This window comes from Symphodus melops (genome assembly GCF_947650265.1).
Source record: "Symphodus melops genome assembly, chromosome: 15".
In the NCBI taxonomy this organism is placed as follows: domain Eukaryota; kingdom Metazoa; phylum Chordata; class Actinopteri; order Labriformes; family Labridae; genus Symphodus; species Symphodus melops.
The window spans coordinates 20,820,097-20,836,412 of record NC_136705.1 but is presented as its reverse complement, the minus strand read 5'-3'; the positions used below and the strand labels follow the sequence as shown (position 1 = coordinate 20,836,412).

Genomic DNA, 16,316 nt, shown 5'->3' with positions numbered 1-16,316 from the left:
GGTTTTATTGCGAAAGACTTTTTATTACACACGGACAATATTAGATTCTTAATTTCCTTAAAAGGAACTAAATGTCCTTTTTGTTTATTCATCAGAGAACACTGTGATTTGTGCAAATAGATAACATTTCCGAAACTTGCCAGCAGTAGGGCAGCAAGTCTATCACAAATAAAAAGTATAAATATTTCACATAGATGTCCGCTTCAAATATGTCATCACCAAACACTCAGTTGGAGCTGGTCGTCCTGTGCAACATGTCACACAGTATCCAACTACCACACTTGGTGGTTTGGACTTGACGTCTTAAAAATGACATTTTTACTAAATAATTTTGCTCTATCATGAATTGCTGTTTTGTGTTATCCTTGTTGAGTGGTCCACCGTACTGAGCCTCACTCCACAGACTACACAGACTCAACACCTCTCCGAGAGACCCAGAACAACATGTGTTCCTCAGGAAGTTCCCATGCAATCCTGCATATGGCAACATTTAAGGGCTTCTTTTTTTTCCATGCAGGCTTTAACTTAATTTGCTGCCAAGGCATCGAAGAAGGAGAGCACAGTATGGAACTGTATAGTGTTGGCCACAGGCAGAGGGATGGGTGGATGCACAGAACTGTGATCTGTGATCATTACATAGTGTATAAAATAAAGAACAGTTGTGAGACTAAAAGTTGTGTTTGTGTAAGATGGTTGGAGTGATGATATACCCTTGATTTGTGTTTAATTTCCAAAACTCGAGTGTTAGAAAGCATCAATGAATTGATATATATTCACTCTTAAGCTGTGTTTAAATCTCAGAACAGAACAGGAATTGATATTTGCATGACATCGAAATTATTTGGGAAATACCCTGTGAGGTCCAGAATCTTTAGAGGTCAGTCCACTTGTCAGTTTTCCTGTCTTGCTGCCTGCCTTTCTCCCTGTCCTTCTCATCTCATCTTGCAAAAAAACTACAATGGCTAAAAAGGACAAACGCACTGCCACAACAGACTTTTTCCAAAATTACCCTAACAGGATGCAAAAATAAAAACAACACGTAATGTTCCAAAACAAAAACCCACGAGGAACATGTGCTGCAAATGATAAAACATGACAAGAAAGTCAAACAAATACATCAACAGCAGATGAGCTACAAAAGCAGAAATGACACAAAGTCAAAAACACTTGTACCCGGTGGAAAAATATCAAATCCAGTCAATTTAAAAGAGGAGGTGACGATTACTGCAAACAGATTCTGGTTAGACATCCCAACATTTCGATGCTCATGATTTACTTTGAGGACTATGCGGAACCAACACCTTCAATGTCCAGTGACATAAGTAGCAAAAAGCCACTAAACTGTAACATAGCTATCTGAAACCATGTCTCCATTTAACCAAAACAGAGTGTTCAGTGATGTGGACTGTTTTGTTAGAGTTGTAGTGTGAGGTTGTTGTAGTCAGTGAGGCTTGGTGCTCAGAAACAGCTGTGTGGATGTCTGTTATTTTGTGACCTGATAATCAATACGTTATTTCGAATACAAAGTGTTTCTCCTCTCTGTCTCCATCCTCCTGCGAATAAAAGTGTATTCAGCCTTTTGTCTGTTGTTTTTGACTTTGCATCATTTCTGTATTTGCTGATAATGCATTTGTTCAGGCTTTCCACAACGTGATTTTCATATGCAGAAAGTCATCTTTGTTTCTTATCGATTAAAATGTGCATTTCACTTTTCACTTTTTTTGACTATTTCTCCAAACAAAAATCTTTTGGGCAATTGCAGCACGTTGGCCAACAAACCAACCCCTCCATATATGGACAGACAGACAGGCAAAAAGACAGACATCAATCGGAGGAACAGACACCATTGTTCAATAACATGCAACACAGTCCAAGTAGCAGAGAGAAAGGCAGGAACAAGAGAAGCAGTAACATGCCAAGAACTCCTGAAGAGTAAAACCATTCACACCAGACGAATCAAACCTCAGCTGCACAGTCTGGCTAATCAGAAGACATTAACAAGGGGAATAATGATTAACCTTTAGTGTTTAGCTAAATGGCCTAAATGAGAGTCAGGTTGCCTGGTTGGGACTCATTTAAAACGACACAATACCAAGATTAAAGAGTAGTTTTAAACTATTACACTGCATTGATTTCTACATGTCAGTATGCCAAAAAGAACTACATCCACGAAAAGTAGAACAATACTCTAAATGAGTTTTCCATAAGATTATAAAGGATAATAGCTGTAAAAAAACAACAACCAGAAAACACCCCTTAAAATGGAAACTAAACAGTAAGCACTTTTAAATGAGCACTTTTATTTAAAATTCCTTTTTTATGGAAAGCCTGTTTAGACAACTGCATTAATCCACCTAAAAAACACCTCTCCCTTCAGACCATTATGAGGTCTAATGTCAGACACTAAATGCTAACATGAATCCTGCACAAACGCATGCCCCACTTTGTTTAGGTGTTAACAACAGACCTTAAGAAGCACACAGGAATGTGTGACTACCAATAACTAAAAGGAAAGGAAGGGAAAACTGGGACCTTAAGAGGAAGGGATCAGTGTTGAAAAAAAAAGTGGCTGAGGAGAGGCTTTGACGGGCTTCTTCTAATGGGGGGGTTATCCTATAGGAGAAGGGTCCAAGTCGTAAATTTCCCATGCAGAGGACATGTTGGCCCTGCAGTGAATTCTCTCAGCAGGTAGGCTGGTGCAGCCTTCAGACATCCAGCCATGTTAAAAGCATTGTGATCCCGGTGGGGGATCATCATTCCCAGAAAAGTAAAGGAGATGAAAAAGGGAAGAAAATGAAGTCATCTCGATTGTTTCATATTGTATAGTTTAAGTAAAGTCTGTACGCTGTGGGTGTAACTTCTGCAGGACTCCCCAGAAAAAGAGGTTGTTAACCTCAAATGGACTTTTCCTGGATAAATGAAGGTTAAATAAAATAAATTAAAAAAGGGTGCACTCGGTAGAAAGAAAAATAAATGAGGGATCAAGTAAAAAAGTTTTTTAGGTTATTTATACATTTATTTATTTATAACTTGACATTGAAAAAATAAATACTGTATATAAATACATTGTCATATTATATTACATGATAGCCATAATTAAAAACATATAATACAAGCTAGCTCAATAGATGTAGAGGGAGTGGGATTCAATAAGTTTTACTACTTCCCACTCCTTTGTGGACATGTTACTTATATTAGCTTATTATCCAAATGGATTTTGTATATATATATATATATATATATTTTTTTTTTTCTTTATTATACTTTCCACTATTTGTAATTATTATTTCTTTTCTGTCAGTTTTTTTGTTCTTCTTTGTCTTATGTTACATGTTGGGAATAAATAAACAAATCAAATCAAACTTGTGTCAGATTTTGCAGGAATGATTATGATACCACATAAACAAACAAAAGCAGCTAAAAACATTGTCTTTGATCGTCTATTTTATTCTACCTGTGTTCTATGTAGAGCTATTTATTTCTGATCATGAAAAATGATCTTAAATTAAAATGAATGTTTCATCAAACTTTAACTCATGCTCTGCCTCAGATTGGGCAAAACACCTTTTATTAAGTAAATAAATATTCTTGGGGTCACATTTCATCACTCCTCCACAATTTAAATTCATTGTTTTCAGCAGAATGACATCAGTTAATCACAAAACTACTTGAGCTACTTTTTTCTTTTTTGTTTGATAAATGGTCAAAGATAATCACATGTTCACATATGAGTACTAAAAAGAGGGAAGTTTCTGCCTCTTGTACATCTGTGTGTTTTTCAGATGATAAAACTGAACTGTTTTCGATGAAGCTTGATAATTTCTGTTCCCCTATGTTCTGGACTAAACCAAAGAGGAACCTGGGATTGGGCTGGTTTCACTTCAAACAGTGTCACGGGCTATTTTACAAACATGCCTGTGTATCAGCATCTCAGGTTACAGATCTCTCAGCGGCCGACAGTCCCGCACAGAGAAGCACACAGTTGTGATGGGGGATGAGGGGAGCAGTGACACTGTCCTGAACAACTGACAAAAGGCTAAGGTTTCATGGCTTTTCGCCCCCACGTCTAACCAATCATCACCACTAAACGCCTTTCATCTCTTCTAATAGCTCCCACGGGAAAGAGCGAGAGGTGCCATCGTGCTACTGGGTCTGAGGTCCGGACTGTAACAGGACTGGTCTGGTCTGGTTAGTTCAAGTTGGCATGGCTGAAATCCAACCTTCCTTATCATAATGACAAGAATCTAACGGCCTTTACTGTGATGGGAAACTTACAGGTAAAGGGTTAAATTGCTGGTCCACAAGATGTGTGTATCCATAGTCAAAGAATGAATGACGCAAGACGACATCGATCCCCTGCAGAGCAGCCATACCCAGAGTGTTGACCCATCTGGAATAAAGGAACAGAAAAAGGGAGAAAGAAAATCAGGAATTAACATTTGATCCCTTGGTTTGTCATATTTCCAATAAAAACACATTGCATTGGGAGTAAATAGACTTTTCTCTGAACAAATATTCAAGATTTCTTCTGCAGTTAGTTTGGTTCAATATTTTTCAGAGATAGTCTTATCTACATAAAACATCACTGTATGATAACAAGACTTACAGAAAGCCAGCAGCGTATGTGTCTGAGAGATTACTGATGCCCCCTGCCCACGCTGGCCCCAGTCCACCCAGCCACACCTTCTTACCAGGTGTATGCGTGTTCACGACCTGCAATCACCAATGGAAACATGCGTCTTTGAACAATATCCACGCTGAAATAAACTTTATGAAAGCTTCATCATGGGTCATTAAATGAACACATTTGTTTATTTGAAGGTGTATAGACTCATGCATTTCTTATGAGTAAGTAAAAGCACATATAACATTGATAAGAGAGCAACCTATTACAACACAATTATGGAACTAAACATAGAAACAAAACAAACAGAATAGTAACGTATGCAAAGCATACTTTCCCTGGGGCAAACAAGGGTTGCTTGTCTGAAAGGCTTGATTGATGAAAATTAGTCATGTAAAGCAAAAGACCCCTGAACATATTGATAGTTGATCGATTACATACAGTATACTCTAAACACAGTATTCTGATTATATACTACTGAGATATCTAGCAGAGGTTACTTTTCAGGACTTTGAGGAATACTTGGGTACCTTGGTGACTTTAGTGATCTGCTCTGTTAGTGTGTCCAACAGGCGAGTTTTTAGGAAGTCCTCCACTTTGTTCACTCGGCCATCCATGTAGTAGCTGTAGTACAAAGACAAAACTGTGAGAGAAAAACACTGTGTTCCCTCTACATTGTGAACAACTAATACACAGTTTTTACTCCAGTAAAGATGAAAAAAAAATAACAACAACAACTGACATGTACTATTTTAATTCCCAATCCATCCATCCTTGCATCATCTATCCCTCCATCCCTCCATCCATCCATCCACACTCAGCACAAGTAATTCAAATTTAAAATTTCGAAGTCTAATTTAAACTGTACAGGAAATCCTATCTCCACTTCCTGTGTGTGTATGAAACAGAAAACATGGCCATGCAAGTCAAGCTAGCCCCATTCAGACTGCCTTCAATCTGAATGTGACAGAGGCGTAATGGGGGGACGAAGGGATCCCCCCCCTCTGCACCGTGTTCTCAGGTAGTAACCCAGACATTACAGGGGACAGACTGAATCAGCCAGCGGGCGAATTGAGCACTGTGTGTTTGTGCATGTCTGACTGTGTGTTTTGTGGAGCTCTCACAGTGTCGTACTTCTGCAACGCTGAAAGTTAATGTGAATTCACACACTGAGACAAGAATATTATAAAGTTGCTATATAAAAATGAATGTAGAAAGACGTGATGATGGCTGAACTTAGTGACGGTTCTCTTGCAGAACTGCAGTCTGTAATGGGCTACTATCACAGCGTAATACAAAGCAGGCTTGGTCAATGTAACTTCAACTGTAAAACTAAACACACACACTTGCCTGGATTCCGCATCAGCATTGCTCTGGCTCATTATGGACAACAGGGTTTAAATCCAAACCACTGAGTATCCAAGCATTGGTCTGATATATGTAGTATACAAAAGAATGTTTTACTACAACAGATGTGATGGACTGGAATTGACACATTAAATAACATTAAGAGCACTGACAGAACAATTGTGTGCTAAAAAGTGCGGTTGCACGAGAATTAAAGAATTAGAAGCACAGAGACATAGGAATGAGAATAATGCAGAAGTCCATCCAGTGTGTGTGTGTGTGTGTGTGTGTGTGTGTGTGTGTGTGTGTGTGTGTGTGTGTGTGTGTGTGTGTGTGTGTGTGTGTGTGTTCATGCGTTTGTGTTTGTGTCCAGGATTAAGAGACAAACGGAGATGATAATGAGACACGACGTTAAGCATGATGAGACAAAGAGTTTTTTGGTAGTTACAGCAGAATCATCCCTTGGGGTATAAAGCTCTCTCCAAGAATCCAAGCAAGAGTCCAGGAGAGAAAAACAAGCAACCCCTCGCTCGAGTTTATGTTTCAGGTCCCATAAAAGCCTGCTACATACTACTTGTGTTGCAGAAGAATAAAGCACAGTATTCAATAAATAAAAAGACATTTCACTCTGGGTGGTTAAGAATGGATATTCTTTCATTGTTTGTCCTGCAGACCATGTAAATAAGACTATTTTCAGCCAAAAACAAATCAAATGGAGATCAGTGCAAACCTGAATGATGAAACCAAACAACAGAGAGATCATATGTGCATCACAACATGCAACGTGTCAAAAACTGCCGGGAACAGAGGCTTGTGTTGTTGAAGCAGTGTTGCAAGCTGAGCTTAACCTGGTCAAAATTTTCGTCACAGTATTGGAAAAGTCCCCAGCCCCTGAACTCAAACCATAAACAACACACAGCGTAAGTCATAACTTTAAACATATCATTTGGTTATCCTGTCATCTTTCCAGAGAGCTCACAATAAGTCTTCAGTGCAACTCTCAGCCGGAGGAATTCCAGTTCATATATGGAAAACGTATAAACGACAGTCAGAGCGAGAATCTGTGCCCTGCAAACCAGTAAGACAGAGTTTACAGCTCCGAAAAGTGTCAGTTAATGAGGCAGGATTTCATTTCTTCTCAGAACAAATATTCATGTTTATTCAAGCGGAAAGCCCGAAAACAGATGTCTAATTGTAAAATGTCTAATTTTAACAACATTTCCTTTGTTCATCCAAAGCTGAGCATGATACTTTAGCTGCCAAAATGAAAAAAAAAAAAACGAAAAAAAAAACCTTGCGATGTCTTAGTTCAGCTTGCTTTCCACAGCACTCACTGAATGCCACATCCTCATAAAAAGAAGATCGTTCATAATGCTATGTGGCACGACAAAAATGTAGTACAAACTAAAGAAACAGATCTGATGCCAGAGATGAATAGAGGCAAGGGAGGAAGGGATCCCAAAACCCCCCACGAAAGCTCAAAGTGCTTTGGTGCTCTGGTTATTAAAATAAATGGATTCTAACATACATAGTCACATGGGACACTCTTACAAGACTTTGACAGGGATGTACCTGTTAAGTGCAAATCAATGCACAGAGACTGTGTAGAAGTGAACATCCTAACCCTAACCCACCTTTCAGGATTAATTATCCTGGTACTTAGCCGACCTTTGCACTCTCCATCACTGCAGGAGAGAGCTGGAGTACCCACAGCTCACAGGAGACACATCCTGCCTCAGATTGTTCATATTGTTTTTACACACGTAAAAATGTTCACTTAATGCATGATGCACATAATTCCCTAAACTGAGGATAAACAATTGTAACATTATTTTTGTATTGTAAAGTATTTTGCACAAGTCTTACAAGTGAAGTCTTACATTACATCAAACATCAAGACATCATCATCTGGTGAAGTAAAGACATTTAAGGAGAGCAGAAGAGGATGTTTTCATCGCTGTGCACCATGCTGTTAGTAATCACTGCAGATCATTTGAAAGATATGAATCGCCCCCCCAGGAATAACAACTGTAAATGTACAATCCCTCCAAGATTTTCAAGCTATAAGAAAAAGATCACGAATCTTGAATGGGTCTGTCTGCCCTAAGCTACAAATAACCTGCACTCTTACATGACAAATACATAGAGAAATGTGGGTATTACGTGTCACCATGTACTGTTTAATGACACCATGTTGCTTCAATCAGAGAAACTCATGAAGTGAATAGTTTCTGAACCAAGTAAATGCTTTGATTGTGTCTGAGGCCTCACTGCTACAAGTGCTCATTTTTAAAAGCAAAGCACTTAAAGTGAACCTTTCATCGCTTCATAATTGAACCATGTTTAGGAGGTTTTCTTGTTTAACAGTCAGATGTTCACACCACTAATAACTCACTTCTGGAACAATTAGGGCCTAACATGAAGTGCGCTGCTCAGGGGCATCTAAACAGCAAATCGTAAATTGGTCCAGTTCACTTTTTTTCTCCTCATATTTTCAAAGCGAGAACAAGCAGTCGACTGGTCACACAATGAGGCACGGCTTCATGTTCTTACAAATATCCATCCTCTGTCAGTTACAACTCTGCATGATCAATCCGGCTTGAAAGGAACGTCATTAAAAACTCAACCAGGACACGTTTTCAGACAAAACATCCTTGTTGTGCTTAATAATGCATAGATCACACTGCAAGCTGTTCACACTAAAGCTTGTCAAGATGAAGACGGGTGCTCTGGCTTCTTCCCACAGTTCCTCCAAGACAAGCTTGTTAGGTCAACCAGTGGCTCTAAATTGCCCGTAGGTGTGGATGTGAGTGTGTCTCTATATGTGTCTGCCCTGTGATTAACTGGAAACCAGTTCAGGGTTAAAGTATCTGACAGTAACACAGAATATAGGAAATTGAGGCATGCAGGTGACTATTTCTAAGTAAATGACAAGAACACTCTTTCTATATAGTGTAATCAAATCAGAATCAGCTTGATGTGCACATCCAAGCAGTCGATTGCTAACTTCATTTAGCAGAGAAATGGAAAGAGAGATCACAACATGAACTCACCGCATATCCATTGTGTGGACACAGATGTGCACAACATGGATATGTTTCATCAGCACGAGCTCCTACAGGCCACTTCTGCCTTTGTCTACAGACAGACAGACACTGACTCTCCGGAGTGATTTTGAAGACATACGTTTGATTCGAAACAACTGGAACCAGCTGCAGGAGTAAAACCTGTGCCGTAGACGTGTTAATGAGTGTTCTACTCATTTATAGGTTTGGCTTCTTTTGTAGAGGTCAGAGTTTGTGTCACGCAGCCTGGTTAGACAGGAATCTGCACCTTTAGCGTAAAACAGGCTAATTGACAGAGGGAATGAGCCAGAGCATATGGTTTGGTTTTAACTGTTTGGGTGGTGTTCTTCTAAGCCTTTCTGACAGCCCTGCCTCCTTCCGTTTCTTCTAATTTTTCCTAATTAGATGTGACCTTCATCTTAAAGACCGCTCACTTAGGCACACAGGGTTTGTCTGACCTAACAGTGGGTGTGTCCTTTGTGCACATTTCACAAGTGTGTGAAGAGGCGTCGATAAAACACGTGGGAAAGATCAAACAAATTGATAAGTCTGTATGCATTCCTAAAGGTTGTGCAATAGACAAACATCAAGTGTTACTAATTTAACACACACACACACACATTCTCTTTCACAAACACATTTCTCCATATCATGTATTATTTCTTTCTTAGTAAAAATTGATTCTGAGCATCTTTGGAGACAAGAATATAAAAAAGAAAAAAAGGGTAAAATACCTACTGTTGCCACGTAACTGCGTCTACCACAGAGCCGGCATCCTTCATGAACCTGAAAGTCAGAAAAAAACAGAGTTATATTTACTTGGCAGCTAAAGGAACCTGAGTCTTATTTTCACAGTCATGGCCATTCATATTTTGGGAACAGTTTGACCTGTAAAGACTTGAGAAGAACTTGAGAAGTGGAAATATAAAGAAGTATGTTTAAAGAAGTGACAGACGGATGTAACACAACATATCCTCGTTTCACAGCAAATCATTTGCAGAACCAAATGAATGGAATAAAAAACGGCCAATCTTTTACAGCCTGTGCCCGCACTCTAGCTGGTCTCTTAATAAAGGGGCCACGCTGGCAGGCATCTCCTGTGGCTACTTAATATTGACAAGTACCTCATACAACCCCTCTTCAAAAATAACTAACTGTCCCTTTAACCACAAAAAAGGTTGTGAATCCAATCTTTTAGTGGACCCTTGTACACAAACATTTCCACCACATACAGTCTCTTCTTCCTTCTCCTTCTCCTGAGCTTTTGCACCCATGCATGTGTGTGTGTGTGTGTGTATACAGTATGTGTGTGTTGTCTACCTAACCCAAATCGCTCCATATTTGGAGGTAACAGCTTGTCAGACATGCCCAAATGTGTGTCTCTAAACTTTCACCGCTCTGCCTTGTTTAGTCTGCCCTGCTCTGATATTTGGACTGTTGAGTAGCTCAGTGTCTGATTCATCTTATTTCCTGAGAGCGGCAGAGTAGTCGGACTGTCAAACACGAGAGCCACCCCCCTCGTAACTGTGTCAAACACACAGGAATCACTCGGCTGTTAAATGTGTCACCTGTGACCTGTGGATACTCCCAGCTCTCTCCTCTTCATGCTCTCACTTCTCCTCCTCTAACAACAACTTCTCCTCTCCATCCTCCCTCGACTCCGAGTCCACTGCTCATCAATCTGCCTGAACTGTACACTATGCAAACACAAAACGACGCACTCAACAACCCACACCTCTTATTTATGAGTTAATCTGAACAGGCAGGGAGATTAAACAGCTTGTTCCTAATGGTTCCACCGATGTGAGTAGCTCAAGAAGTTAGTGGAGGGAGGCTCATATCAAATAACGCTTTCTCCTAAATCTCTGACCGACCTGTCAAAATGAGCGTGGGGCACTGAAATATGTAGCTGTTCTCGTGATGCAACAGCACATGAACTTGCATACACAGATGTTGTGATAGAATGAGTTGGATAACTTTATGATGGAAGGGCTGTTCCGTGTTAAAGCCAGAGCTGAATACTCAATCACAGTCACTTCAATGGTCAAAATCTCCTAAATCAAAACTTCACAGATCCCTTGTTTAGCATCAGTGGTTCATCCCAGGAATAACCCAAACTAGTTTTTTTAGGATTTTTTATTTACAAAAAAATTTCACAGCAAAATAGTGTATGTTAATGAAGTTACGTATGGCAGGTGTATGGCAGGTTTACAAGTACAGTAATTCATATTGAAACATTCGATAATACAGAAATATTCACAATGTTGACACATTAAGAGGTCTACATGTTTCCTTACATGGTGATGTAAATATTTCCATGTACGTCTGCTTCAATAGTTCGAGCAGTGAGTGCAACAAATAAAGTATTCAGGACAATAATGCTGAAACTTTTCTTAAGAGTCTGATTTCATAACTTTTAGACAGTTAATACAAAACGATTTAAAGGAAATATAGGTTTTGACATATTAACAAAGAGTTCATGTTTTCCAACTTATTTCATTCGAGCATAACGTTCTTATTTGTCACGTACTTTTTTTCATTTTTGTGTCCTCAGTGTTGATATAGAGACTTTTGAATTTCTTCATGATTAACGTGTTTTATTCTTCTTTCACAGTTCGTACATGGTTTTTATTTCTCAGTCATTTTAAATGTTTCTTTGCCTCTGTAAAATAATTCATCTTCACCTCTTTGAAATGTGCTGTTTAAACAAAGCTGCCTTGCCTAAAATCTCAAGTGCTTTGCAAACAAAAAATGTGACACACCGTCCTTTAAGTTACATAATCACACCACAATTACGTAACGTTTTCCCAGCAGTGTGTAGTTATTGTCATTTTTTTAGAAAAGGAAGTATATGCATTACATGTAATAATTTGCAGTTGTATAAGTTTAACGTGAATCTAAAGACGCAGATTCGCCTTTAAATTGATAAACAGAGACGTAAAAAGAACAAACAAATCTGCTGATGTGGTCTTTCATTAAAACCTGCAGTCTACAAAGAGCTGTAAGACGAGCTGACGGAGTCAAACTGGGGCTTCGGGGTTTGAACCAGCAGGTGGGACATTGTGCCGTCACGTTATCAATCAGATGACACTTTATTTAACTAGAGCTGAGACCTTGAAACCTGCAAAGTGGAAATCCATAAACACTGAGCACCACCACAGTGTGAGTGTGTGAGTGTGTGTGTGTGCGTGCATTAAACAGAGTAAGACTCAGTTAAATATCATAACGGCTGGGGAATACTTTCCACTACCTTACACCCCCTCTTTCCCCAGCCCCACTTTTACGTCTGCAAGCCTTACACATTGCACACGAGACGTAACAGGGGCATAACTATGCTGCCGTCAACTGGAAATCTGTAAGCAATAAGTGTTTGACTTGCTGACTCACCCGTCCAGAAGCATGATGGCATTCTTCCGCGGTCGTCCCGCGTTAGGGCCGTAGAGGTGAGCTCGGTGGTAGTAGCGCACAGACTGCAGCAGGGTCCTCAGCTTGGTGTAGTCCAGAGCTAACTGGGTGCTGTTGACCGCTCGACCCACCAAGCTGCGGTAAGCATTAGGCTCTGGGGAAGACCAGATGTAAAACACAGAGTTGGAAAGATGGAGTTTATACAAGCAACAGTGGGAAGGAGGCAATGAATATTGTTGTTGTTGTAGTCTGATCTTACTCTCCTAGAGAGTCAGCCAGTAAAAAAAAAAAAAAAGGATAATTGAGCAATTCACAGTAACACCAACAGATGGACTTAGTGTCAGGGGAACAGTCCAAACTCAGAGGGTGGCCTTGCAGAATCAGTAAAACAAAGAGAGTGATGGAGCCAGTTCCCTCCAAAAAAGATGGAAGCTAACACTTTATAGGCCTCCTGCTTTTTTACAACCTCTGAAGAGCATTCTGATTACCTCTGTAACTAAAAAAAATAACACTTACAGTGAATCTATTCTTTGAGTGGAGCTGTGTCTGTGCTGCATCCCTGCAAACTTTCATGAAATTATTCTGAGAACATTTTGAAGGATCATCTATTTCTTTAACCTCTACAAGTTCGCTCTGTGAGGGAGATTTTCTTAAAAGGATTCCTTCTGCTACAAATCAAGTCCTCTCTGACATTTCTACATGGTCCAGTCAATGGATTATCCACGGCACTTTCAGGATAAAGCTAAAATAAAAATTTCTATTATGAGCTTAACTACTGATTCACCACTGAAATGAAAATATAAAGCGATGTGCCGCCGGTAAAACACAGGGCTGTGTGTGGACTGAAGCTGCATAAGAACACAGATGGTCAGGATGACACGAAGACTAGCAGGCTCTTTCATCCCACGTTTGAACGCCCCAGCTTTAACCCTTAAACTGCCCTACTCTCACTCACAGCTCACTATGTAAATCCTGTCTCTCAAAGATTTTAACAACAAATCAATGTGAAAAGGTCACATTGTGTGAGATGATTTCTCATGGCAGGAGTTGGAAAAGAGAGAAATTCTGGTGGTCATTTTTTTTTTTTTAACAAATTCTTCTTTTAAGGCAATATTTTTTTATAGTAATTGTGTAAATGCTACTAAATGATACTCAAAGGAAAACACGGAATTAAAAGAAAACACAACAACATGACAATAAATATGTAGATAAAGACCAAGTTAAAAACGTATAATAAGAACGCACAATCAAAACACACTACTGGAAATACAACACTGCAGGGGCGTGTCCCAGGTGCCACCACAGAAAGCCTAAAATCAAGCGAAACACTTCAGACATGTATCAATATAACAGCAGCTCAGAACATGCACAAACATGCTGAAGCCTATCATGTTGTGTGGAGCTGCACTGACCGTTGCCCAGCTCCCAGGAGATGTTGTACTTCTTGCCGGCTCCGTACTTGAGGAGGCTCAGGGTGGAGGAGGTGTTCCAGGAGTTGTCCGGGTTTCTGTGCAGCGCGTTGAGCCCAAAGATCAGATGCAGACCGGCACAGTCGGCAAAGTTGTACAGTTTGTCTAAAGACCTGGCTGGGAGAAACCCACAAAGCAGTTGTAACTTTGATTCTTTGAACGCACCAGGAGCCACATGACCAGACAGAGACCATGAGGGAGTCATTGATCTGACTATAACCTTGAAAAACCTATTTATATTGTTCTACAGCCACAGCTGGAACTTTATGATGCACTCATTGGAATAACCACCGACTTTTGCAGCTTCTTGTTGTTTAATTGCACAGAATTGAAATACGCAAATCTGAGCAAACACACATCATCTCGCTTCATTGTTGTTGTGGTCATGAAGCATTAGTGTATATTTTAACTCATAATTTAAAACAAACAGTAGAAAGCATAACATAGGTAGTAGCACCTTAGACATTTTGAACATTTGAAATCTTGAAACATTTTAGAGACAAGCTGGCAGTTTTAATGGATGGTGTTATTATAAACAGTGTTTTTTCAGCACAAACATTATTATAATTTCTGTCTTTTTTTCTTTCTTTTTTTTAATTTTTAAGATTATTTTCCAGGCTTTTTAAGCTTTAATGAAGAGGACAGTGTAGGGAATGAGAGTGGTGAATGATATGCAGCAGAGCGACGCGCTGAGGGTCGGAGTCAAACCCGGGTCTCTCTAGGACTATAGACTCTGTACATGGGGTGTGCCATCTAACCACTAGACCAATCAGTGCCCCGAACAGAGCAAGAGATTAAGACCAGTCAAACAAAACAATAAAATAAAAATATGTTAGAGACAACATTTTGTTCTGGCCTGCCTCTTCTTTGATTGAAAAGGTGTAACGTCGACACTTTATATTCCTCTGTCCCGCTTTATTGGTCTGCCATTAAAAACGTACTTATCAGGCCCTTTGGCAGCTCGTTTTTCAAATCTAAAAAAAGTGATTAAACATGGCTGTAATACACTGCACGCTAAAGCCCTCCACAAAGTCATCAAATAAATATTGCATTTCATTGGAAAAACTGTGGGTTTATTTAAAACAAACAAACTCTTCAAAAAGGATGGCTTCCTCCAAAAGATCTAACCACACTTAATTGTACAATATACAATTAGTAAGAACAGATCACATTTCTCTGCTTTAATGTGCATGGACGTTTCGTGTACTGTGATTTGGGATAATCAGAATCAGAGTTGGGAAATATTGCCATGAAAGTTTAATCATGTGAGGATTTATTCTTGGGACTTGGTGCACTCAAATAAACCAAAAACATAAAACGTGTAATCAGCAGTAATCCTACTTTCAAGAAACAATGACTGAAAGAAAACATAACACTTGGACAAAACATTGTGTAAGATATGTCCAAAATAGGTTTTTTAAGTTTAATTAAAGAGCTGGAAGGTTTGTGCAAGTTAGAGTTATGGCTGCAATAACTTGTTGTCTTCAGGTATTTGACTTTGCAGTTTGCATGTGTGTCAATTTGATGCATGACCACTGAGTCTCATCTTCAATGAGAATCCAGTCGGACTGAGTTTCCCATCACGGACTCCTGTGGTGATGTGCTCCTCAGAGCAGCGAAAAAAGCTCACCACTTACTCACGGTTGTGTCTGCTGTCTCCATCAAAGCACAAGAGTCTCACTGGGCAGTAAAGTGAGGATGAGGGCTTACAACAGATGTTTGCATGAAGTGAGAGTGCCAAAAGTGTTTGTTTATATTCAAACGTGCGACTGCAGGCTGCTCCTGGGTACCCCAGGCTTTTGTTTTGAAATCGTATCTGTTTGGATTGATTCCATTAGAGTAAATATTACCCTGAACTCCAACCCTTGATCCTGGAGGTTCAACAGGAAACAGATGAAGGCAGTGTGCGTGCATGGTTCTGGCTCGATGTGGCCCTAAACTGTGGGTTGGACAAGCTGAGCTGATTGCTCGGTCTGATGAGGGCATGACGGAAAAAGAAGAGCAGACCAGAGAGTAAGTGAAGGGCTTCTTCTTGAAAACATTGAAAAGGATGCAAAAGATGCAAACATCTGGTCCAGAGTAGGGGTCAGTGTGGGTAAGAAGAACGAAGAATTAAGCCAAGCTTAACATTTCAGAATACAACCGCCAAATTCAAAATCTAAAATAATCCGGGGCTTACAGAAACCTATAATCACTACACAGGGTATCAATGATGCAATACGATATGACAAGACTCAACACACAATACATGTCCTGGATAACCATAAGATCATGATACAGTGATTCTGAAATGTGCAGGTCACTGAAATGAGGTGTCACCTTCACCTCTTACCACGCTGCATCCTTGAACTTTAGTAGCTTCTTCGCCCTGTTAACGTCTACTCTCTCACATCTGTCACACTGATG

The 16,316-nt window shown here is 39.7% G+C and overlaps 1 protein-coding gene across 1 annotated transcript in view; it reads right to left on the bottom strand.

Annotated features, from left to right (window-relative positions):
* hpse2 (heparanase 2) overlaps positions 1–16,316 on the bottom strand; it is a 50,358-nt gene that overhangs the window by 7,772 nt on the left and 26,270 nt on the right. Inside the window, 6 exon segments of the mRNA XM_079362756.1 lie at positions 4,276–4,390; positions 4,607–4,713; positions 5,155–5,248; positions 9,775–9,822; positions 12,424–12,595; positions 13,854–14,027. Coding sequence (XP_079218882.1) covers positions 4,276–4,390; positions 4,607–4,713; positions 5,155–5,248; positions 9,775–9,822; positions 12,424–12,595; positions 13,854–14,027 — 710 coding nt within the window.